The following is a 17,718-nucleotide window of genomic DNA, read 5'->3' as shown; positions in this document are numbered from 1 at the left end:
ACTTTATTGCAGGAGAAATGCTGTTTCAAACAACAACAAAAAAAGAGAATCAATGCAATCAAACAGATCTGCAGTGTTTCTAGTTAGAAGAGTTTTCATTTGAAAAATGGTTTTAAAAACACAACCAAGACCTATGATTTGCCTTTTAGTTATGGGACAACCCACAGAATTCTAACCCTATATGGTATCCAACCTTCACCACAGAATGGAGTCTGCTAACTTTGTTTAGTACACATGCTCCCAGTTTTGGGTAAATGCCGGGTTTTCGCCATGTGTTGATAACAGCGCTGGAACCGGAACTAAAAATGAATTATTTCACATTACGTGACTCATTACGCAGAAGCCACAAAAATGAGTCTAAGTTTGCTCATTGACATAACGTTATCGTGGGCAAGTCGAAGACTACGCTTTGGAGATACAACGTGAAACTCACCCCGCCCCTGCCCTCACAAGTGTTCCTTAGCATGAAGAAAGGGGGTTAAATACCTCAGAAATGCTCTGGAAGCTTTGATTGTAGCAGTGGGAGTCACGGCGAGGAATCCAGTTCCTAACACTGCTTTGCTCCTTGGTCAGCTCTTCCATGCCCTTGGGTATTTTTCAAATCTGGTTTGCACTCTTTTAATGCAATGTCAGAGAAATGACCAGAAGTACCTCTTTTGTGGCGTTTAAATGATATTCTTGCCCATTGCATTGTGGAGTCAGCATCTTTAAAAAAGAATAAGAGCTTGACTTATACTTTTTTGCGCAAAATCACTAGGAAAGAGTTCAAACTCTAGTTCATACACTAAAATGTTTCTAAAACAACTAAAAATCACTCGGGCCCCTGTCTGATATGCTAATACGTTTGTTTTACTTCTGTGTTTTCTAGATTATCTTTAGCAATTCCATCTACAGCTAACTGTTGTTAAACTTGCTATTACTCTCGTCACTTATCAGCAATAAGATCCAGTTCTGTCTTCTTTCTAGGATCCCCAGCCTTGACTGGAACTGGCACAATCAGTGTCATAGTAGATGACGTCAATGACAATGTACCCACTTTTGCCAGGAAAATGTACTCCACAGCAATTCCTGAAGACGCCCCAACTGGAACAGATGTCTTATTGGTAAATGCCTCAGATGCTGATGCTTCAACAAATGCGGTTATAAGGTCAGTACATCTTCGTCTGTAAAGTTTGGTTGTGTTCTCATGAAACATTAGCCTTTGTCCTCAGTGAATAGCACACCGAACTTAACCAGACATTTTTTAACATGAACACATGTTTTATTCTGAGTACCAACCGCTGAATAACAGTGGTCCCTCAAATGAGGATTAAAACCACAAATATTTGACTTAATTTCTAAAATTTTATTTTGTATACTGATTTCATTTATATTTTCATCCCACCTTATAATCTTATAGTTCAGGACTACCGGGAGTGGTGGTTCTTCTGCTTCGTGTGGTTGCCTCGTGTCACTTCACAGAATTTGTCTGGCGACTGGGTGGTCTGGAGGGTCCAGGAAGGCTTCACGTGCCTGGTTCCTTGGAAAGGATGATTAGAAGGTGAAGCTCACCTGGGACCCCCTCTTCCCTCATATAGTTCCATGACTCCTTGTGGCTGTTTATCAGGGAAGTTGGACTTTTTTTTTGAAAGTAGGATTTGTTGTGAGGACAGAAAAGCTCCCACAGTGGGAGTGGACCCCAGGAGTTGCCCTGAAGTTGGACTTTTCAACATGGTGGCTTTGGTCTTTAGGAGCCTCAAGTGAAAGCTACCTGTGCGTGCTCTTGACATTCAGTCCCAGATGTGAAATATCACCAGTTCCTCAATACTCTTGGTCAAAGCAGTCATGGCCAGCCCAGAATCAGCAGGAGGAGAAATGCCCACCACCCTTTGATGGGAGAAATGTCAATGAATCTTGGTCATTTTAAACCCATCGTTAGCCCTGATACAAGTATTTGCATTTTCATAGTTAAGAAAGTTTATTTTACTCTACTTAAATCCTCATAAAATGGGGAACAGCAATGTGGTAGCTCATTCAGAGAGTATGTGAAAGCAATTGAGTCGTAGCATTTGATTGATCTGGCTTGTCCTCTTCTCCTATGCCTATCGTAAACTAAGAAATGATGATCTATAGGCATTCTAGATAAGAGCTCACAGAGGTAAATATTGTCGCACGCCCTCTCATAGGCCGATGTTGGGTACGTTCGAGTGGGTTAGATGACTCTGAACGAAATGACTCAGAAGTTAGAATATGAAGAATTCAAAGGAATTATCAGTCATGGGTAGCCTATATATTGGTACAATGATGGTTGGATTAGTGATGTGCTTTGTGGTTTGTTACTAATTTTCTTTTAACAAGATCTTCTTGGAAAACTGGTTTTAGTCTTTCTTATTGGCAGAGATGACTAAGTTAGGGCAGGAGACCCCAGACACATTTTCCATTTGATAAACACTTATTGAGTTACTGATAGGAACAGCAGTGGCAAACAAGAGGAGATTTCTGCTTTGTTTGAACCTACCTTTGTTTTGAGGTAGACAAGTATAAGTATATAGGCTAATCTCCTGTAGGGATGACAGCCTTGAAAACAAAACAAGATCACACAACAGCGAGTAACAAGGAGGGATTTTAGGTTTGACTCTTATGCATGGTGAATTAGTCTGTTTATGCTACTATAACAAAATGCCTTAAACTGGGTGGTTTATAAATAGCATGAATGTATGGCGCACATTTATAAAGGCTGGGAGGTCCAAGTAAAGGCTCTGAATCCCATCCATGCGGGCTCTGCCCTCATGACTTAATCATCTTCTAAAGGTCTCACCTCTTAATACCTTCATGCTATCCATGCACTTCCAACACATGAATTTTGGGGGACACATTCAGACCCTAGCAGATGGCCTCTCTAAGGAGGAGACCGTTAAGTAGGACTGGGCAGGGGGATGGTAGTCAATTCAAGAAGGCCAGTGCGTCTGGGCCAGAGTAGAAAGGGGTCAGAGAGGTAAGCGGGGCCAGATTGTGCAGACACATAAGGGGTCACCGTAAGGAACTGGGAGTTTAACATTTGTTTTTAGGTGCGAAATGACAGAGTTATTCAAAGAAGAGTGGCCTTGCCCTTCACTGGAGAAATTAAAATTGGTTGAATAGACTTGGGGCATACATCTGAGATTAGAAGCATGAGTAAACTAAAGAGAGAAATAAGAATCATCTACTACGTTTTCCACTCAAACACATCGGCAAGTCATGGTATCACTACTGAAATGAGTAGGATTGGAGCAGGTAGGTTTGGGAGAAATCAGACGTTTTTATCTGAATACAACTTGAGATCCCTGTCAGTCATTCATGTAGTCCTATTCGCTAGGAAGTTGGAGGTACAAGGGAGGAGCTTAGGATCAGGGCTGGGCTAGATGTACCCACTTGGGAGTCATCAATGTTTAGACACTTAAGGAGAGTTTATAGCTCAGAGAGGGAGCGAGGGGCTGGAACTGGACCCCAGGAATTCTCCGCCCTGGAAAGGCGGGTTTGGAAGACGAGTCTTCGAAGCAGCTAAGAAGGTCTGGCTAGATATATAGGAGGAAGTTCAGGACAAAATGGACCCTGGCGTTCATTGTGAAAGCCACACACACACTTCTTTCAACAGGACAGGAGAAGCCTAATTCCCAGGGGCCTGTGAGGTCCAGTTACTGGGATCAGGAGATTTCTGTCTGAGTCATGGCTGGCCTGGGTCATTGTGCTGAGCACCACCTGAGAGAGGCAGGTGCCACCGAACTCCTGCCAGGGTGTGAGCCTCGAGGCCAGTAGACACCCTCCCCTTGCCTCATCCCACGCCAACCCAGAGGAATGATGAAGTTCATATCCTAAGACTCAGTCTGAAGTCTCCAGTTCCTAGTTAAGAGCAGAACCTTGGGAATCAGGCTGTGTGGAACTGAATCTTGACTCTATTGCCACTAATTGCATAAGGATGAGCAAGTTATTTGACAGTTCTGGATATGGTTTTCTTATCTATGGACAAGGCATGGTAACAATAAAACTGACTGTACAGAAAATAAGTAAAATAATTTAAGTGAGCCACGCAGAGTGATATCTGGAAAAAAAAATGCTCAGTTGCAATCAACTCATACAATTCTAATCTATGCAAAGCAGCACTCCAGTCCTCTCTTCAATACCTGTTAGTTGCTCAGTAAGTTTCTGATAATAATTTTGAAAATGATATCCTGTCCATTATAGTGTGATGATCTAATAATTCTTTATCTGCCACGCAAAGGAAATTTCTTCTTGAGTCAGCTTACAGAATACTGCCAGTCAGTAACAGGACAGGTCTATTGTCTGCGATGTTTAAATTCCAGAGTGTGAAGTTGAATGTCTACAAAATCGTTCAATGATTTATTCACTTATTGCTAGAATAAAATGCTATGATGATCAAGTGTGTGTCCAAAATTCATTGCAAAATTCTATCAGGTGCTTGTGAACTAGTCTTGTAAAACTGGCCTAGAAAATCTTGTTGATAAAATTAGCCAGGCGTGGTAGTGCGCTCCTGTAGTTCCAGCTGCTTAGAAGGCTGAGGCGGAAGGATAGCCGGAGCCCGGCAGGTCGAGGCTGCGGTGACCGGGAGCGGCCACTGCACTCCAGTCTGGGTGACAGAGTAAGACTCCAACTAAAAAAAAAAACAAAGAAAGAAAAAAAAAGAAAATCTTGTTTGTATTTTCAGAGTGTTTTACAGAGTTACACTGGTGGATCTGGTGTGATGACTTGGGTTCATTAGTATATATATATATATATAATAAAAATTGAAGTTATTTTTATCTTGTGAAAAAGAATCATGTTCACTTATCAGTTAACAGAGCAAGAAGTTACTCCAGCTTAAATTTAAAATACTTTCAGGAATAAATTAAATAATTAAAACAACTTTACTTTAGCTTGATAAAATCGTAACAGAATATAATTCATCTTTATAGTAGGTGTTAATGATCAAATTTTGCTATCCTTCATGGAATCCTGGAGAAAATCCATTCTCTCTTCAGGTTAAAAGTGCTATTGCTGTAATTGTTACATTGATCATTTAAATTTTACACATTTAAGTTATTTACTCAACCACTGATGGCCTCTAGGAGCACAGATCTCAATGTGTGCTATCATTTGTTAATTTTTCAAATGACCTAGCCTAATCTTGTCCATAGCAATAGCCAGTCAACAGACCAACACTTATTTATATTTTTATTTCTAGTTATTTGATCAACTATGCATGTCTACAGATGGTGTACTTACTTTGACTACATTTTACTTAAACTTTAGTATTTTTCCACTCTAGCAAACAGCCCATTTGAGTCTTATTCTTGATCTACCGAGCTTATATCTTTGCTTTCCACATACCCATTCCAGAACTGAGCTTTTACAGATGTGCAACCCTTTTCTCTGGACTGGACCAAACCACTGTTCAGACTGTACTTGTGATTCTTTTATGTCACAGCAGTGGAGAAAGTCATGAGACCGTCTTGACAGGTTCAGCATCCGAAGGAAAATCCTTCACCCTGCGCTCTTTTATTATTATTATTATTATTATTAGTAGTAGTAGTAGTAGTAGTAGTATATTGATGTGGGGTACAATTCAGGGTTAGATATACAAACACTGGTTATGCAGGTGCCCTTGTTGATGAGGTGTGCCCTTCCTTGCCCTGGCAATTTCCCTCACCTGCCAATCCCACCCCCTCCCTTGACAGTTCTCCACCACTGCCAGTCCCTTTCTTACAGTAATATAATTGTTCAAGGTCTGCTTACGAGTGTGAACATATGACTCTCTGTTCTTTGTTTCTGTGGTAGATCACTGAGTATCATGGACTCTAAATCCATCCCTTCCCATGCACTTTCCTCCAAGTCTGCAGTTCAGCAGTTAGAGCACCTCCCTCTTGTGTCTTCAAGGTATCTTTCCTCCAGGAAGCATTTTTTCATCTACATAAGCTCATTCACGCAGGTCAGTGTGTCCACAGAAATGCCCAGAAGGACTGATATAGAATTCTGCTTCTTCTGTTTACCGCCATGAAAGGAAAGCCACTGTAGGGTCTCTGAGGCTCAATGTCTTCACCAATAAAAATGGAGATAAGAACGTATACTTTCCAGCTTTGAGACTCCAATATTTATCAGCCTTCTACGATGCTTCTAACAGTGCATATGGAATCAGTCAATATGGGTGTCGTTTTCGGGACATGGAAGCCACTATATTGTATTGGTTTTCTTTTTTGGTTTTTCTCCTTCTCATATCTATTTTACTCCAAGTGGATTCTTCCCTGCACAGTGTCTGGCACATAACAGGGGCTGCCACTTGAATAGGCGCACGGAGTGGATGGCTTTCATAGTTTCTAGATCTGCTTTTACTCACTTGACTTTTACCACCACGTTCTTGAAAGGCTGGCTTCCCTGCCTCACAGACCTCTCCGGCCGTTTCTTCCTGACCATCTTTCAGTCTGATTTTCTTCTCCACGGCTTTATCAAAAGGCTCAGCTGGGAGTAGATTGACTCATCTAAGCCAGTGGCTTCTTCTGAACCCTTCTTCTCCTTTAAAGACTCTTCATGTAGTTGGGGCACCATTTTTCTCTGTGCCCATGCAAGTGTTCTTTCTCGTTTGTCAGCCTGTCTCTCCCTCCCCCCATTTTCCTTCTGTTTCTCTTTTCCTCTCCCTACAACGTGATTTGAACATTTCCCACAGCATTGTTTTTTCAGTCCTTTTTTTTTCTTTCTGTCTATGAGAGAGAGAGAGAGAGAAAGAGAGAGAGAGAAAGAGGGTGGGGAGGGGAGGGAGGGAAAGGGGGGAAGGGAAGGGTGGAGACAGAGGGGGGATACAGTCAGGGAGAGAGGGGGAGGAAGAGAGGGGGGAGGATGAGCAAGAAAGAGTAAGAGACGGAGGGATGGAGAGAGGGAGGGAGGGAGACAGGGGAGGAAGGGTGAGGAAGAGATGTACGGAAAACAAAAGAGAGGGAGAGGGAGGGAAGGAGGGCGGAGGGCGGCAGAGAATCTGACCCAACTCAGGGCTGCAAGCTCCGTTCGATGCAGAAGACCCCCACATCTGCCCACAAGCCCTGGCTCCTTCCTGCGTTTCCCGCCATGGCTGGAGCTCTCGGAGGGACATCCTTGACCTGCTTCGGTGGGCATCACACTGCGTGGGCCCGCAGCTCCTGCCCTTCCTCTTCTCTGCTGGGTGTCTACTCGCCTTTTCAAAGGCTGCCTTGCTTTCCTCATCCACACCTCGTGGCTCAGGGTCCTCCTCTCCCCTACACTCAGTCAGTGAACACATTCTCCGGTTTCTCCTTTTTGAATGCCTCTGGCACCCGGTCTTTTCTGTGCGTTCCTTCTGCCAAGATCCTAGTACAGGCCGTAATTACGTTGCGCCTATTGTGATAAAGATCTCCTTCTTTGCCTGACTCTGGTTTCGAATCCCTTCCTCCACTGTAAGATTGCGAAGCCCCTCCTGTGGACTGACAGGGTCAAATCCTGAGGGGTCAGGCACGCTCGGTCCCGAGGGGAGCACAGCTGAGTAGGAGAAGTCATTCTGGAACCCATGACTGCAGGGCCGGATAACAAGCACAGTCTAAACCCAGGATGGATGGACAGAGCAGTTCAGTGAGTGCTACGTGAGAAGGTCAGGAGAAGCCCCGGTCGTTAATAAGTCTCGGAAGGACGAAAAAGTAGCTTCGAGGCAGGCGAAGGCCGGAAGGACACCCAGGCACAGACAGTGACAGGTACAAAGGCAAAGGGTGGCGTGGAAGCGTGGCACCAGAGGAGGGCTTTCACTGTGGCTGGAGTGGTCGGGACGAGACCTGTGTGCCATACCCCGCATCCAGAACATGTTCCTGCATCTCAGAGGCCCAGAGCAGAAGTGTCTTCAGCGGGGCCAGGGCATGGCTGCTGTGTGTGTTAAGATGATTCCCCTGGTGGGGTTGTGGGGGAGCCTGTGGAGGCAGCCAGGCCCGAGTCACAGACGGGACGGGAGGGCGGTGGCGGTGAGATGGGTCAGAATCCCCCCACTTCCAGCCTGCCTGCGGCATCCCGCCCAGCCTCCGGGCTCCGGTCACCCCAGAAGTGTCCCCAGCATCTTCCTGGACCCCCATCTGCACAGATCCCTACGGTCTAGCCACAGGCTCGGCCTCGCTGGATCCTGTTCTGCCCCTGGACAAGGGTCTGTGCTTTCCCCAGGCTCGCAGCTTTGTGCAGTTGGTTCTAGGTCCTAGACCAGCGCTCGGAGGCTTGCCGCCACAGCCAGACCCAGCCCCGCACCTGCTTCTGCGAAGACGGGGTGTAGGAACACAGCCATCACCATCCGTGGACTTGCCAGTGGCTGCTCTGGCAAGGTGAAGACAGCCTGAGGGCTCCAGCAGAGATCTCACTGCTTGCAGAGCTGAACGTCGTGACTCTCTGGCCCTTGACAGGAATGGTTTGCTGACCGCTGACCCAGAACACCCTTTTTTTTTTTTGAGTTGGAGTCTCACTCTGTCACCCAGACTGGAGTGCAGTGGCCGCTCCCGACCACCGCAGCCTCGACCTGCTGGGCTCCGGCGATCCTTCCGCCTCAGTCTTCTAAGTAGCTGGAACTACAGGCACGCACTACCACCCCGGCTGATTTTTGATTTATTGTAGAGATGAGGTCTCGCCAAGTTGCCCAGGTGGTTCTCCAACCCACGGGCTCAGGCAATCCACTCACCTCAGCCTCCCAAAGTGCTGGGATTACATGCTGAGCCACCAAGCCCATCCCAGTACACCTTTTTAATCTCCCTTTTTCAAGACGGCTAAAAGATGGGTAGCCCCTTGAAAATTAAATTTAGCCTTCTGTGGGAAAGGTTTTATTTTCATCATTTCAGTCAAAAGTATTCTTTGTCTCCCAAATATCTAGACAGACAGTTCTTAATAGTTCCGTAGCACTTTACCCCACTGCCTTGTTTTGTGTTTGTGTTTCTGTTTCTTTCTTCCATTTAGGATATAAGCTTAAAACCAAGATTTTTAACCTACTTACCTATTATGTCCTTTTCAGTCCATCCATCCATTTAATTATGTAAGTTCAAGTTGAACATTCCTAATCCAAAAATCTGAAATCATGTTCCCAAACTCAAAACTTCTGGTGTGATGCCACAGGGGGGAAATTCCATCTCTGACAACTCAGCTTTCTGGTGATTCAATGGACACAAACTTTGTTTCATGCACAAAATTATCAAAAGTATTGTATATAATTATCTTTAGGCTATACGTATAAGGTACACATAAAACAAAAATGATATTTGTGTTTAGACTTGAGTTCCATCTCTAAGATATCTCATTATGTGTATGCAGATATTCTAAAATCTGAAAAAAATTCAAGACAAATCTGACCCCAAGCATTTTGGGTAAGGAATAGCCAACCTACATATAGATGGATCATGATAGATTATATGTAATAAGCTATTTTGTTGTGAATATATATGTATACGTATTCTCTACAGTGCTTGTAAATTTGGTTAGGCTTTCGAGTGCTTATCAACTACAATGCCATGTGTTTTTCATATAGCAACAAGGTCCCCAGAACAAAATCACACAATCGTCAAGTCCAGTTTCCTACAGTCTTTCTAAAAAAGATAAGGTCATTTGATTCTTTTTGAGTCATGCATTTCAAATTTTCACAAATTCATGTATAGAACTCTGATATGGCTGGGCACAGTAGCTCACACCTGTACCCCAGTACTTTGGGAGGCCGAGGCAGAAGGATTACTTGAGCCCAGAAGTTCAAGCCCAGCCCAGGCAACATAGCAAGACCTCCTCTCTCTAAAAAAAAACCCATAATAGACAGGTATGATAGTACACACCTGTAATCCCAGCTACTTGGGAGGTGAGGCAGAAAGATCGCTGAGACCAGGAGGTCAGGGTTGGGGTAAGCCGTGCTCGTGCCACTGCACTCCAGCCTGGACAACAGAGTAAGACCCTGATTTAAAAAAAAAAAAAAAAAAAAATACATATATATGTTTTGATAAAGGGAATAGTCATCTACTGTACAAAGGCAATAATTACACTTTATGAAACATCATTTCTCATCCAATAAGTATAATCGGTGCTAGCTATTCTCATTCATTCTTCACTCCTGGTTCCGGCATGTGGGTGTGCCAAAAAGTGTTAAAGATCTCATGATATAACATACTCTATCCATACTGAAGCCATTTCTCAGCCAAAGCCCTGCCCTATTCTCTTATTTTGCTGTCATTTTATAAGACTTCTTTTTGAGTATCAGGTTCCTGATAGTTCATTATTTCCCTAAAGTAGGACAGAGATGCTGAAATATTTCATTTATGAAACGATCTTCATAGGAGGAATGCACTTGCCACTGGCTGTGGGTCTCTTTTCCCCTGCAGTTTCTGTTGGATACAGGCTGTTGCTATGTTTAGATAGATACAAATGAAACTATCGAAACAGACTGTTAACTCCAACCTGGAATCTCTTTGTTGGGATAAAAGAAGAAAACTTTTATATTTGTATTAAAATTTAAAAGACATATATATTTCCTTGCTATCATTCAAGTTTAAAAATGATGGACCACAGCCAGTCTCTCAACCTTCAGACTTAGCTGCTTCTATCTTGGCTGTTTCTGGGACCCTACCTCAGGCACAAAATTAGAAGCATACACCCACAGCTTTACTCTTCAAAAAGATGGGAGCACTATTTGCAGTGGAAACTTCTGCGCGTTCACCAGCCTGGCTAGCATCAAAGTATCCTTGAGGATGTCATACCTCTTCTGACAAGAAAGCAACAAAGCCCTATGAGGAATGACACATGAGAGAATTAATAACTAGAAAGGTCTCTGTGTAAATAATCAGGCTTGACTTGTTCTGAGAAACAAATGTATGCCAGATAACATGTTTTGTCTCACAAGGGTAAAATCTTCCATGGAAGATTTTATCCTCTGGTTTATTAGGGTAGAAAAATAATTTTTAGACTCACTTAAAAGACATTTAATTGTCGTCCTGGCCACTAACCACAATATCAGAGGAAGGCCCTGATGTATGCTTTCAGGCTCATTTATGCAAAATGCAATTGCCTTTTGGGTTTATTTTGGGGCCATGCATGACTCAAGAGTACTAAAAACCTAGTAAAGACTTGCTTCGCGTCATTTGGCATCTCACAGGAAAGACCGTCGGTGTAATGTTCACATAAAATTGGAAATATTTACTGTTTAGCCTTATTCTTTCTTTCATTGTTGTTTGCTCTTATTTGTAATTGCTTTGCATTTCGGCCTCAGTTTTTAAATTACGATGAATAGATGTTACAGTCTTAAAACGCTGAGACCCATGCCCATCTCTGCTTTCTGCCGTAGTTATCGGATCATCGGTGGAAACTCGCAGTTCACTATCAACCCATCCACGGGACAGATCATCACCAGTGCGCTGCTGGACAGGGAAACCAAAGACAATTACACGTTAGTGGTGGTCTCCAGCGATGCAGGATCCCCGGAACCGCTTTCCAGTTCTGCCAGCGTGCTTGTCACCGTGACTGATGTCAATGACAATCCACCAAGATTTCAGCATCACCCTTACGTCACACACATCCCATCCCCTACTCTTCCAGGTAATCGGCCCAACTCCAGGCCTCATGGATAGAAGCAAAGTATTTCTCAGGCATTTTCTGTAAACATGTTTATGTTATTTTGCAGAGATCTGATATAGCCTAATTTTGCAGAACTCTAACTTTACAGATCTCAGGTTGATTTGCCTCATGGAATTGGAAAACACTTTGATTCCTGTACATTAACCTTCTCCCTAGAAGAGCTGTGTATAGGATTTTATAATTGTCTCCTATGAGTATTTCTTGATGTTTCTTGACTATTATAAATGATTAAAGTAGATATCACTTCTTAGTCTGGGATGGGTCAGCCTGAGGTTGATTTGTAAGCTCTTCTTAGTCAGGGATGGGTCTGGCCTGAAGACGATTTGTAAGTTCCTCTTAGTCAGGGATGGGTCAGCCTGAGGATTTCTGTAAGTTCCCCTTAAGGGGGAGGCCCTTGTCTGCATTTTTCATGCCAGACCTCCATACCCAAACGTTGCTGGGCGGTGATAGACATTCAAGTACGTTTCTTGGTGGAGAATGAATATTTTGCTTCCATTCTCACAGATATGTTTCTCAAAAAGATTAAATAAATAGATAATTCTTATCAATATGTATTGTATTCTGGGAATTGTGGATGAAAAAATTTACTGTCAGGAAGCTTATGGGGCCGTTTATAAGCAAATTTCATATTGACAGCATGCATTTATCTTTCTGCACCTTTTAAATTTCGTTTGCGATTATTTTCTTATTTACTAAGAATGGCATGCCGTCTTAAAAGCTGCACACATCTTTTGCCTTTTATACTTTTTAAAATAAGTTTTCCAATGGGGCGACATACAAATATAGCTCATTATTAATTTAAGCTTCCTTGCCAGAAAATACTTTTAATTAGAAGAAAAAAGCATAAACGGGTCTGGTATTCCTCTTTTCAGTGATCTTTGATCTTCTGTTAACCTGAGAGTGTCTAATGCATACCAGTTTAAAGTGTAAGATCTACGCATGCATGTGCCAACTTCCTAGCAAAAGAAAATGTCAACGCCAGAGTCATAAACACCTTACGAATGTCTTTAGCCAAAGAGATGCTAATGCTTTCTGATGGGGTGGTGCAGTACAGAGCCTCCTCTGAGGATGAAGCACCTCTTCCTCATTAGATTCTTGCAGTTAGTCAGAACCACCGCTCTTTTGGTACATACTTGTAGGTATGGGGCGTGGGCTTGGGAATGGTTTCTGAATAAATATGTTAAAAAATATGTTCTTAGGGCAGCTTCTCTGCATATTTTTACTACAATCTGTTTCATTGGCACTTATTCCAAGCACTGGCTCTTGGAGTCCAAATTGAGTTCGTTCCTACTCAATTCTTACTTTTTACTACCTTATAATTATTTTAATTGATGTATGCATGTAGGCATATATGTATATATGTGTGTAATTTTTTTTTTGTCACAGCAGCTTTTATTGTTCCCTAAAAAGTCCATTTTCCTGTAAAGACGTTCATTTAGATGAGACACACACCAGGTTTTTCTAAAGTGCCAAAACGCATACAATTCCCATGACTTCAGATGAGAATTATAACGCACCAAAGAATGGTATCCTTTTCAATACTCAAGGTCATCATGTGCTGCCGAGTCCTTAGTTTCTGTGATGGGGAAGAATTTTGCTAGCAAATAGTTGAATTAAAATCCAGGCAAGCCGGGCTCGGTGGCTCAGCCTGTAATCCCGTGCCTTTGGGAGGCTGAGGTGAGCGGATTGCCTGAACCTGCGGGTTCAAGACCCGCCTGGGCAGCAAGACCTCATCTCTACAATAAATCAAAAAATCAGCCGGGCGTGGTAGCACATGCCTGTAATTCCGGCTACTCGGAAGGTTGAGGCGGAAGGATCGCCGGAGCCCAGCAGGTCGAGGCTGAGGTGGCCGGGAGCGGCCACTGCACTCCAGTCTGGGCGACAGAGTGAAACTCCAACTCAAAAAAAATAAAATAAAATAAAATAAAATCCAAGCAAATAGGCTCTCAGTCTTCATCTTCATTATGTCTATCTATATTATACATATCTATATCTATAGATATCTGTATTATAGATTGTATTCAAGTCATAAAAACTCACAAAGAAATTTTGCCATAGAACAATGGATATAAGGAACCAACGGCAATGAATGCATGATTTTGTTGACGTGATGACATGCAGTGACTCAAAGGTACTTTGACACATAACAGAGCAGTAGTCTCTTTTTACTGGGTAGAAGCATAGCTCCCTGCAGAGCTCACACGTTATCGTGTTTCTTGGAATGTCATGGCAGGCGCAGATTTTTCTCCTAGAAACGATGATGTCGCGTGATTAGCCAGTTCCCTTCCCTGTGCTTCTCTTAAAAGCACAGTGAAAAACATGCAATCCAACAGACTGTCTGGGTTTCAGTTAGACAATGGCAGATTAGTCTCTGAAGACTGTCATCAAGCAGATTTGACTTGCGAATGCTAGAGAAAACACAGCAGATACTGCTCTCCCCAGTAATCATGAGGAAATAAAGTCACACCAGGCAGCAACAGAGTGTTCTGTGTGCATCAACTGCTGACCAAGTGTCTGCTTGGATTCCACATGATTCTGACTGCACACCCCTTCCTTTTGCAGGTTCCTTTGTCTTTGCGGTTACAGTCACAGATGCTGATATTGGACCCAATTCGGAACTGCATTATTCTCTCTCGGGTCGAAACTCTGAAAAATTTCACATTGACCCACTGAGGGGAGCCATCATGGCGGCCGGACCACTCAATGGAGCTTCAGAAGTGACATTTACGGTACACGTCAAAGATGGTGGCGCGTCCCCCAAGACAGATTCTACAACAGTGACCGTCCGATTTGTGCACAAGGCGGATTTCCCTAAAGTCAGAGCCAAAGAGCAAACGTTCATGTTTCCTGAAAACCAGCCGGTAGGATCTCTCGTCACCACCGTCTCGGGGTCCTCCCTGAGAGGGGAGCCTCTGTCTTACTATATCGCAAGTGGGAATCTCGGCAACACCTTCCAGATTGATCCGTCGACCGGGCAGGTCTCCATCAGTCAAGCTCTGGATTTCGAAAAGATACAGAACTATGTCATATGGATAGAGGCCAGAGACGGCGGTTTCCCCCCTTTCTCCTCTTACGAGAAACTCGACGTAACAGTGTTAGATGTCAATGACAATTCCCCAGTTTTTAAGGCGGATCCATTTGTGTCTGAAATACTGGAAAACCTTTCTCCGCGAAAAATACTCACCGTTTCGGCAACGGACGAGGACAGTGGGCCCAATGGACAGTTAGGTTACGAAATTGCTCATGGCAATGAAGAACACAGTTTCAGTATCAATCACGCCACCGGTGAAATTAGGAGCATCCGCCCCTTAGATAGGGAGAAAGTATCGCATTATGTGCTCACCGTGAAATCTTCCGACAAAGGGTCCCCACCCCAGAGTACTTCAGTGAAAGTCATCATTAGCATCTTGGATGAAAATGATAATGCCCCTCGATTTTCTCAGATATTTAGTGCCCACGTCCCTGAAAACTCCCCCTTAGGACACACGGTGACACGTGTCACAACTTCTGATGAGGACATCGGTATGAATGCGATTAGCAGATATTCTATAACAGACACAAGCCTTCCGTTTACAATTAATCCCAGCACAGGGGATATTGTCATCAGCAGACCATTAGACAGGGAACACACAGACCGCTACAGAATTCGAGTCTCGGCACATGACTCTGGGTGGACCGTGAGCACGGATGTCACAATATTTGTGATCGACGTCAATGACAATGCACCCAGATTTAGCAGACCCTCTTACTACTTGGATTGCCCTGAACTTAGTGAGATTGGCTCCAGAGTGACTCAGGTATCTGCAAGTGACCCTGATGAGGGACCCAATGGTCAGGTGTTTTACTTCATAAAGTCTCAGTCAGAGTATTTCAGGATCAATGCTACCACCGGAGAGATCTTCAATAAGCAAGTCTTGAAATACCAAAACGTCACCGGCTTCAGTAACGTGAATATCAACAGGCACAGTTTCATAGTGACGTCTTCAGATCGGGGTGACCCTTCCTTACTTAGTGAGACAACAGTCACCATCAACACCGTGGACAGCAATGACAATGCGCCTCGATTTCTTAAAAGTAAATATTTTACTCCTGTCACCAAAAATGTCAAAGTCGGCACAGATTTGATCAAAGTGACCGCAGTCGATGACAGAGACTTTGGGCTGAATTCTGAAGTGGAGTATTTAATTTCTGCTGAAAACCATTTAGGGAAATTCAAGTTGGACAAGGAGACAGGGTGGATTTCAGTCGCAGCTTCCCTGATTTCTGACTTGAATCAAAACTTTTTGATCACGGTGACCGCACAAGATAAAGGAAACCCTCCGCTTTCTTCCCAAGCCACGGTTCAAATCACCGTCACTGAGGAAAACTACCACACGCCTGAGTTCTCTCAAAGCCACATGAGTGCCACCGTCCCCGAGAGCCACAGCGTCGGGGCCGTCATCAGAACCGTGTCTGCCAGAGACAGAGACACGGCCATGAACGGCCTGATCAGGTACAGCATTTCTTCGGGGAACGAAGAAGGCGTTTTCGCCGTCAATTCCTCCACAGGCGTGTTGACCCTGGCCAGAGCGCTGGACTACGAGCTGCGCCAGACGCACGAGATCACCATCAGTGCTACGGACGGAGGGTGGGTGGCGAGGACCGGCTACTGCAGCGTGACCGTCCACGTGGTTGACGTGAACGACAATTCTCCGCGGTTCCCCGCTGACCAGTACTCCCCTACGGTCTTGGAAAACGCGCCGAGCGGGACCACCGTCGTCCACCTCGACGCCACGGACGCCGACTCGGGGTCCAACGCCGTGATTGCGTACGCGGTGCAGTCCTCCGACAGTGACCTCTTTGTCATCGACCCGAACACGGGAGTCATAACCACCCAAGGCTTCCTGGACTTTGAAACCAAGCAGCGCTACCATCTCACCGTGAAAGCCTTCAACGTGCCCGACGAGGAGCGGTGCAGCTTCGCCACCGTCCACGTACAGCTCGCGGGGACCAACGAGTATGTGCCCCGCTTCGTCGCCAAACTCTACTACTTCGAGGTCTCAGAGGCAGCCCCTCGAGGTACCGTCGTCGGAGAAGTGTTTGCCAGCGACCGCGACTCGGGCGCCGACGGGGAGGTGCACTACCTGATCTTCGGGAGCAGCCGCAAGAAGGGTTTCCGGATCGACGGGAGGACCGGACAGATTTACGTCTGCGGAGCGCTCGACAGGGAGAGAGAAGAACGGGTGTCCCTGAAGGTCCTGGCCAAGAACGCCGGCAGCATCCGGGGCGCGGACGTCGACGAGGCCGCGGTGAACGTCACGGTGCTCGACGCCAACGACCCGCCCGTCTTCAGCCTGGACGTCTACAGCGTGCAGGTCAGCGAGGGCGTCCCCCGCGGCACGCACGTGACCTTCGTCAGCGCCTTCGACTCGGACTCCGTCCCCAGCTGGAACCGGTTCTCCTACGTCATCGGGTCGGGCAACGAGCGCGGCGCCTTCTCCGTCCACCCGCAGACGGGGCAGATCACGGTGACGGCGGAGCTGGACCGCGAGGCGCTGCCGGTCTACAACCTCTCGGTCTTGGCGGTTGACTCGGGCACCCCCCCGGCCACCGGCAGCGCCTCCCTGCTGGTCACCCTGGAAGACATCAACGACAACGGGCCGGTGCTGGCCGTGCGCGAGGGAGAGGTCCTGGAAAACCAGCCCCCGGGGACGCAGGTGCTGACGCTGCAGGCCACCGACCCCGACCTCCCGCCCAACCAGGGCCCCTTCACCTACCACCTGCTGAGCGCGGGGCCGGCCCCCAGCTACTTCAGCCTGAGCGCCGCCGGCGTGCTGAGCACCACCCGCGCCATCGACAGGGAGCAGATCGCCGACTTCTACCTGGCGGTGGTCACCAGGGACTCCGGCGTCCCGCAGATGTCGTCCACGGGCACCGTGCACGTCGCCGTGGGGGACCTGAACGACAACCCCTCGCAGCCGCGGGCGGTGGAGATCTTCGTCCACTACTACGGGGCCCTGTTCCCCGGGGGCGTGCTGGGCTCCGTGAAGCCGCAGGACCCCGACGTGCGGGACAGCTTCCGCTGCTCCCTGGCGTCGGGGGTCCCCAGCCTCTTCAGCATCCCGGCGGGCACGTGCGAGCTGGCCTCGCAGCCGC

General features: G+C 45.9%; 1 protein-coding gene across 1 annotated transcript in view; it reads left to right on the top strand.

Moving 5' to 3' along the window:
• FAT4 (FAT atypical cadherin 4) overlaps nucleotides 1-17,718 on the top strand; it is a gene marked incomplete at both ends in the record, with an annotated part of 164,477 nt that overhangs the window by 109,439 nt on the left and 37,320 nt on the right. Inside the window, 3 exons of the mRNA XM_021707583.1 lie at nucleotides 967-1,147; nucleotides 11,294-11,544; nucleotides 14,146-17,716. Coding sequence (XP_021563258.1) covers nucleotides 967-1,147; nucleotides 11,294-11,544; nucleotides 14,146-17,716 — 4,003 coding nt within the window. The remainder of the gene's footprint in view (nucleotides 1-966; nucleotides 1,148-11,293; nucleotides 11,545-14,145; nucleotides 17,717-17,718) is intronic.

This window comes from Carlito syrichta, unplaced genomic scaffold (assembly GCF_000164805.1).
Source record: "Carlito syrichta isolate Samal-C Ts95f unplaced genomic scaffold, Tarsius_syrichta-2.0.1 Scaffold47747, whole genome shotgun sequence".
NCBI classification, from domain to species: Eukaryota; Metazoa; Chordata; class Mammalia; order Primates; family Tarsiidae; genus Carlito; species Carlito syrichta.
This window is presented reverse-complemented; position numbering and strand designations above follow the sequence as displayed.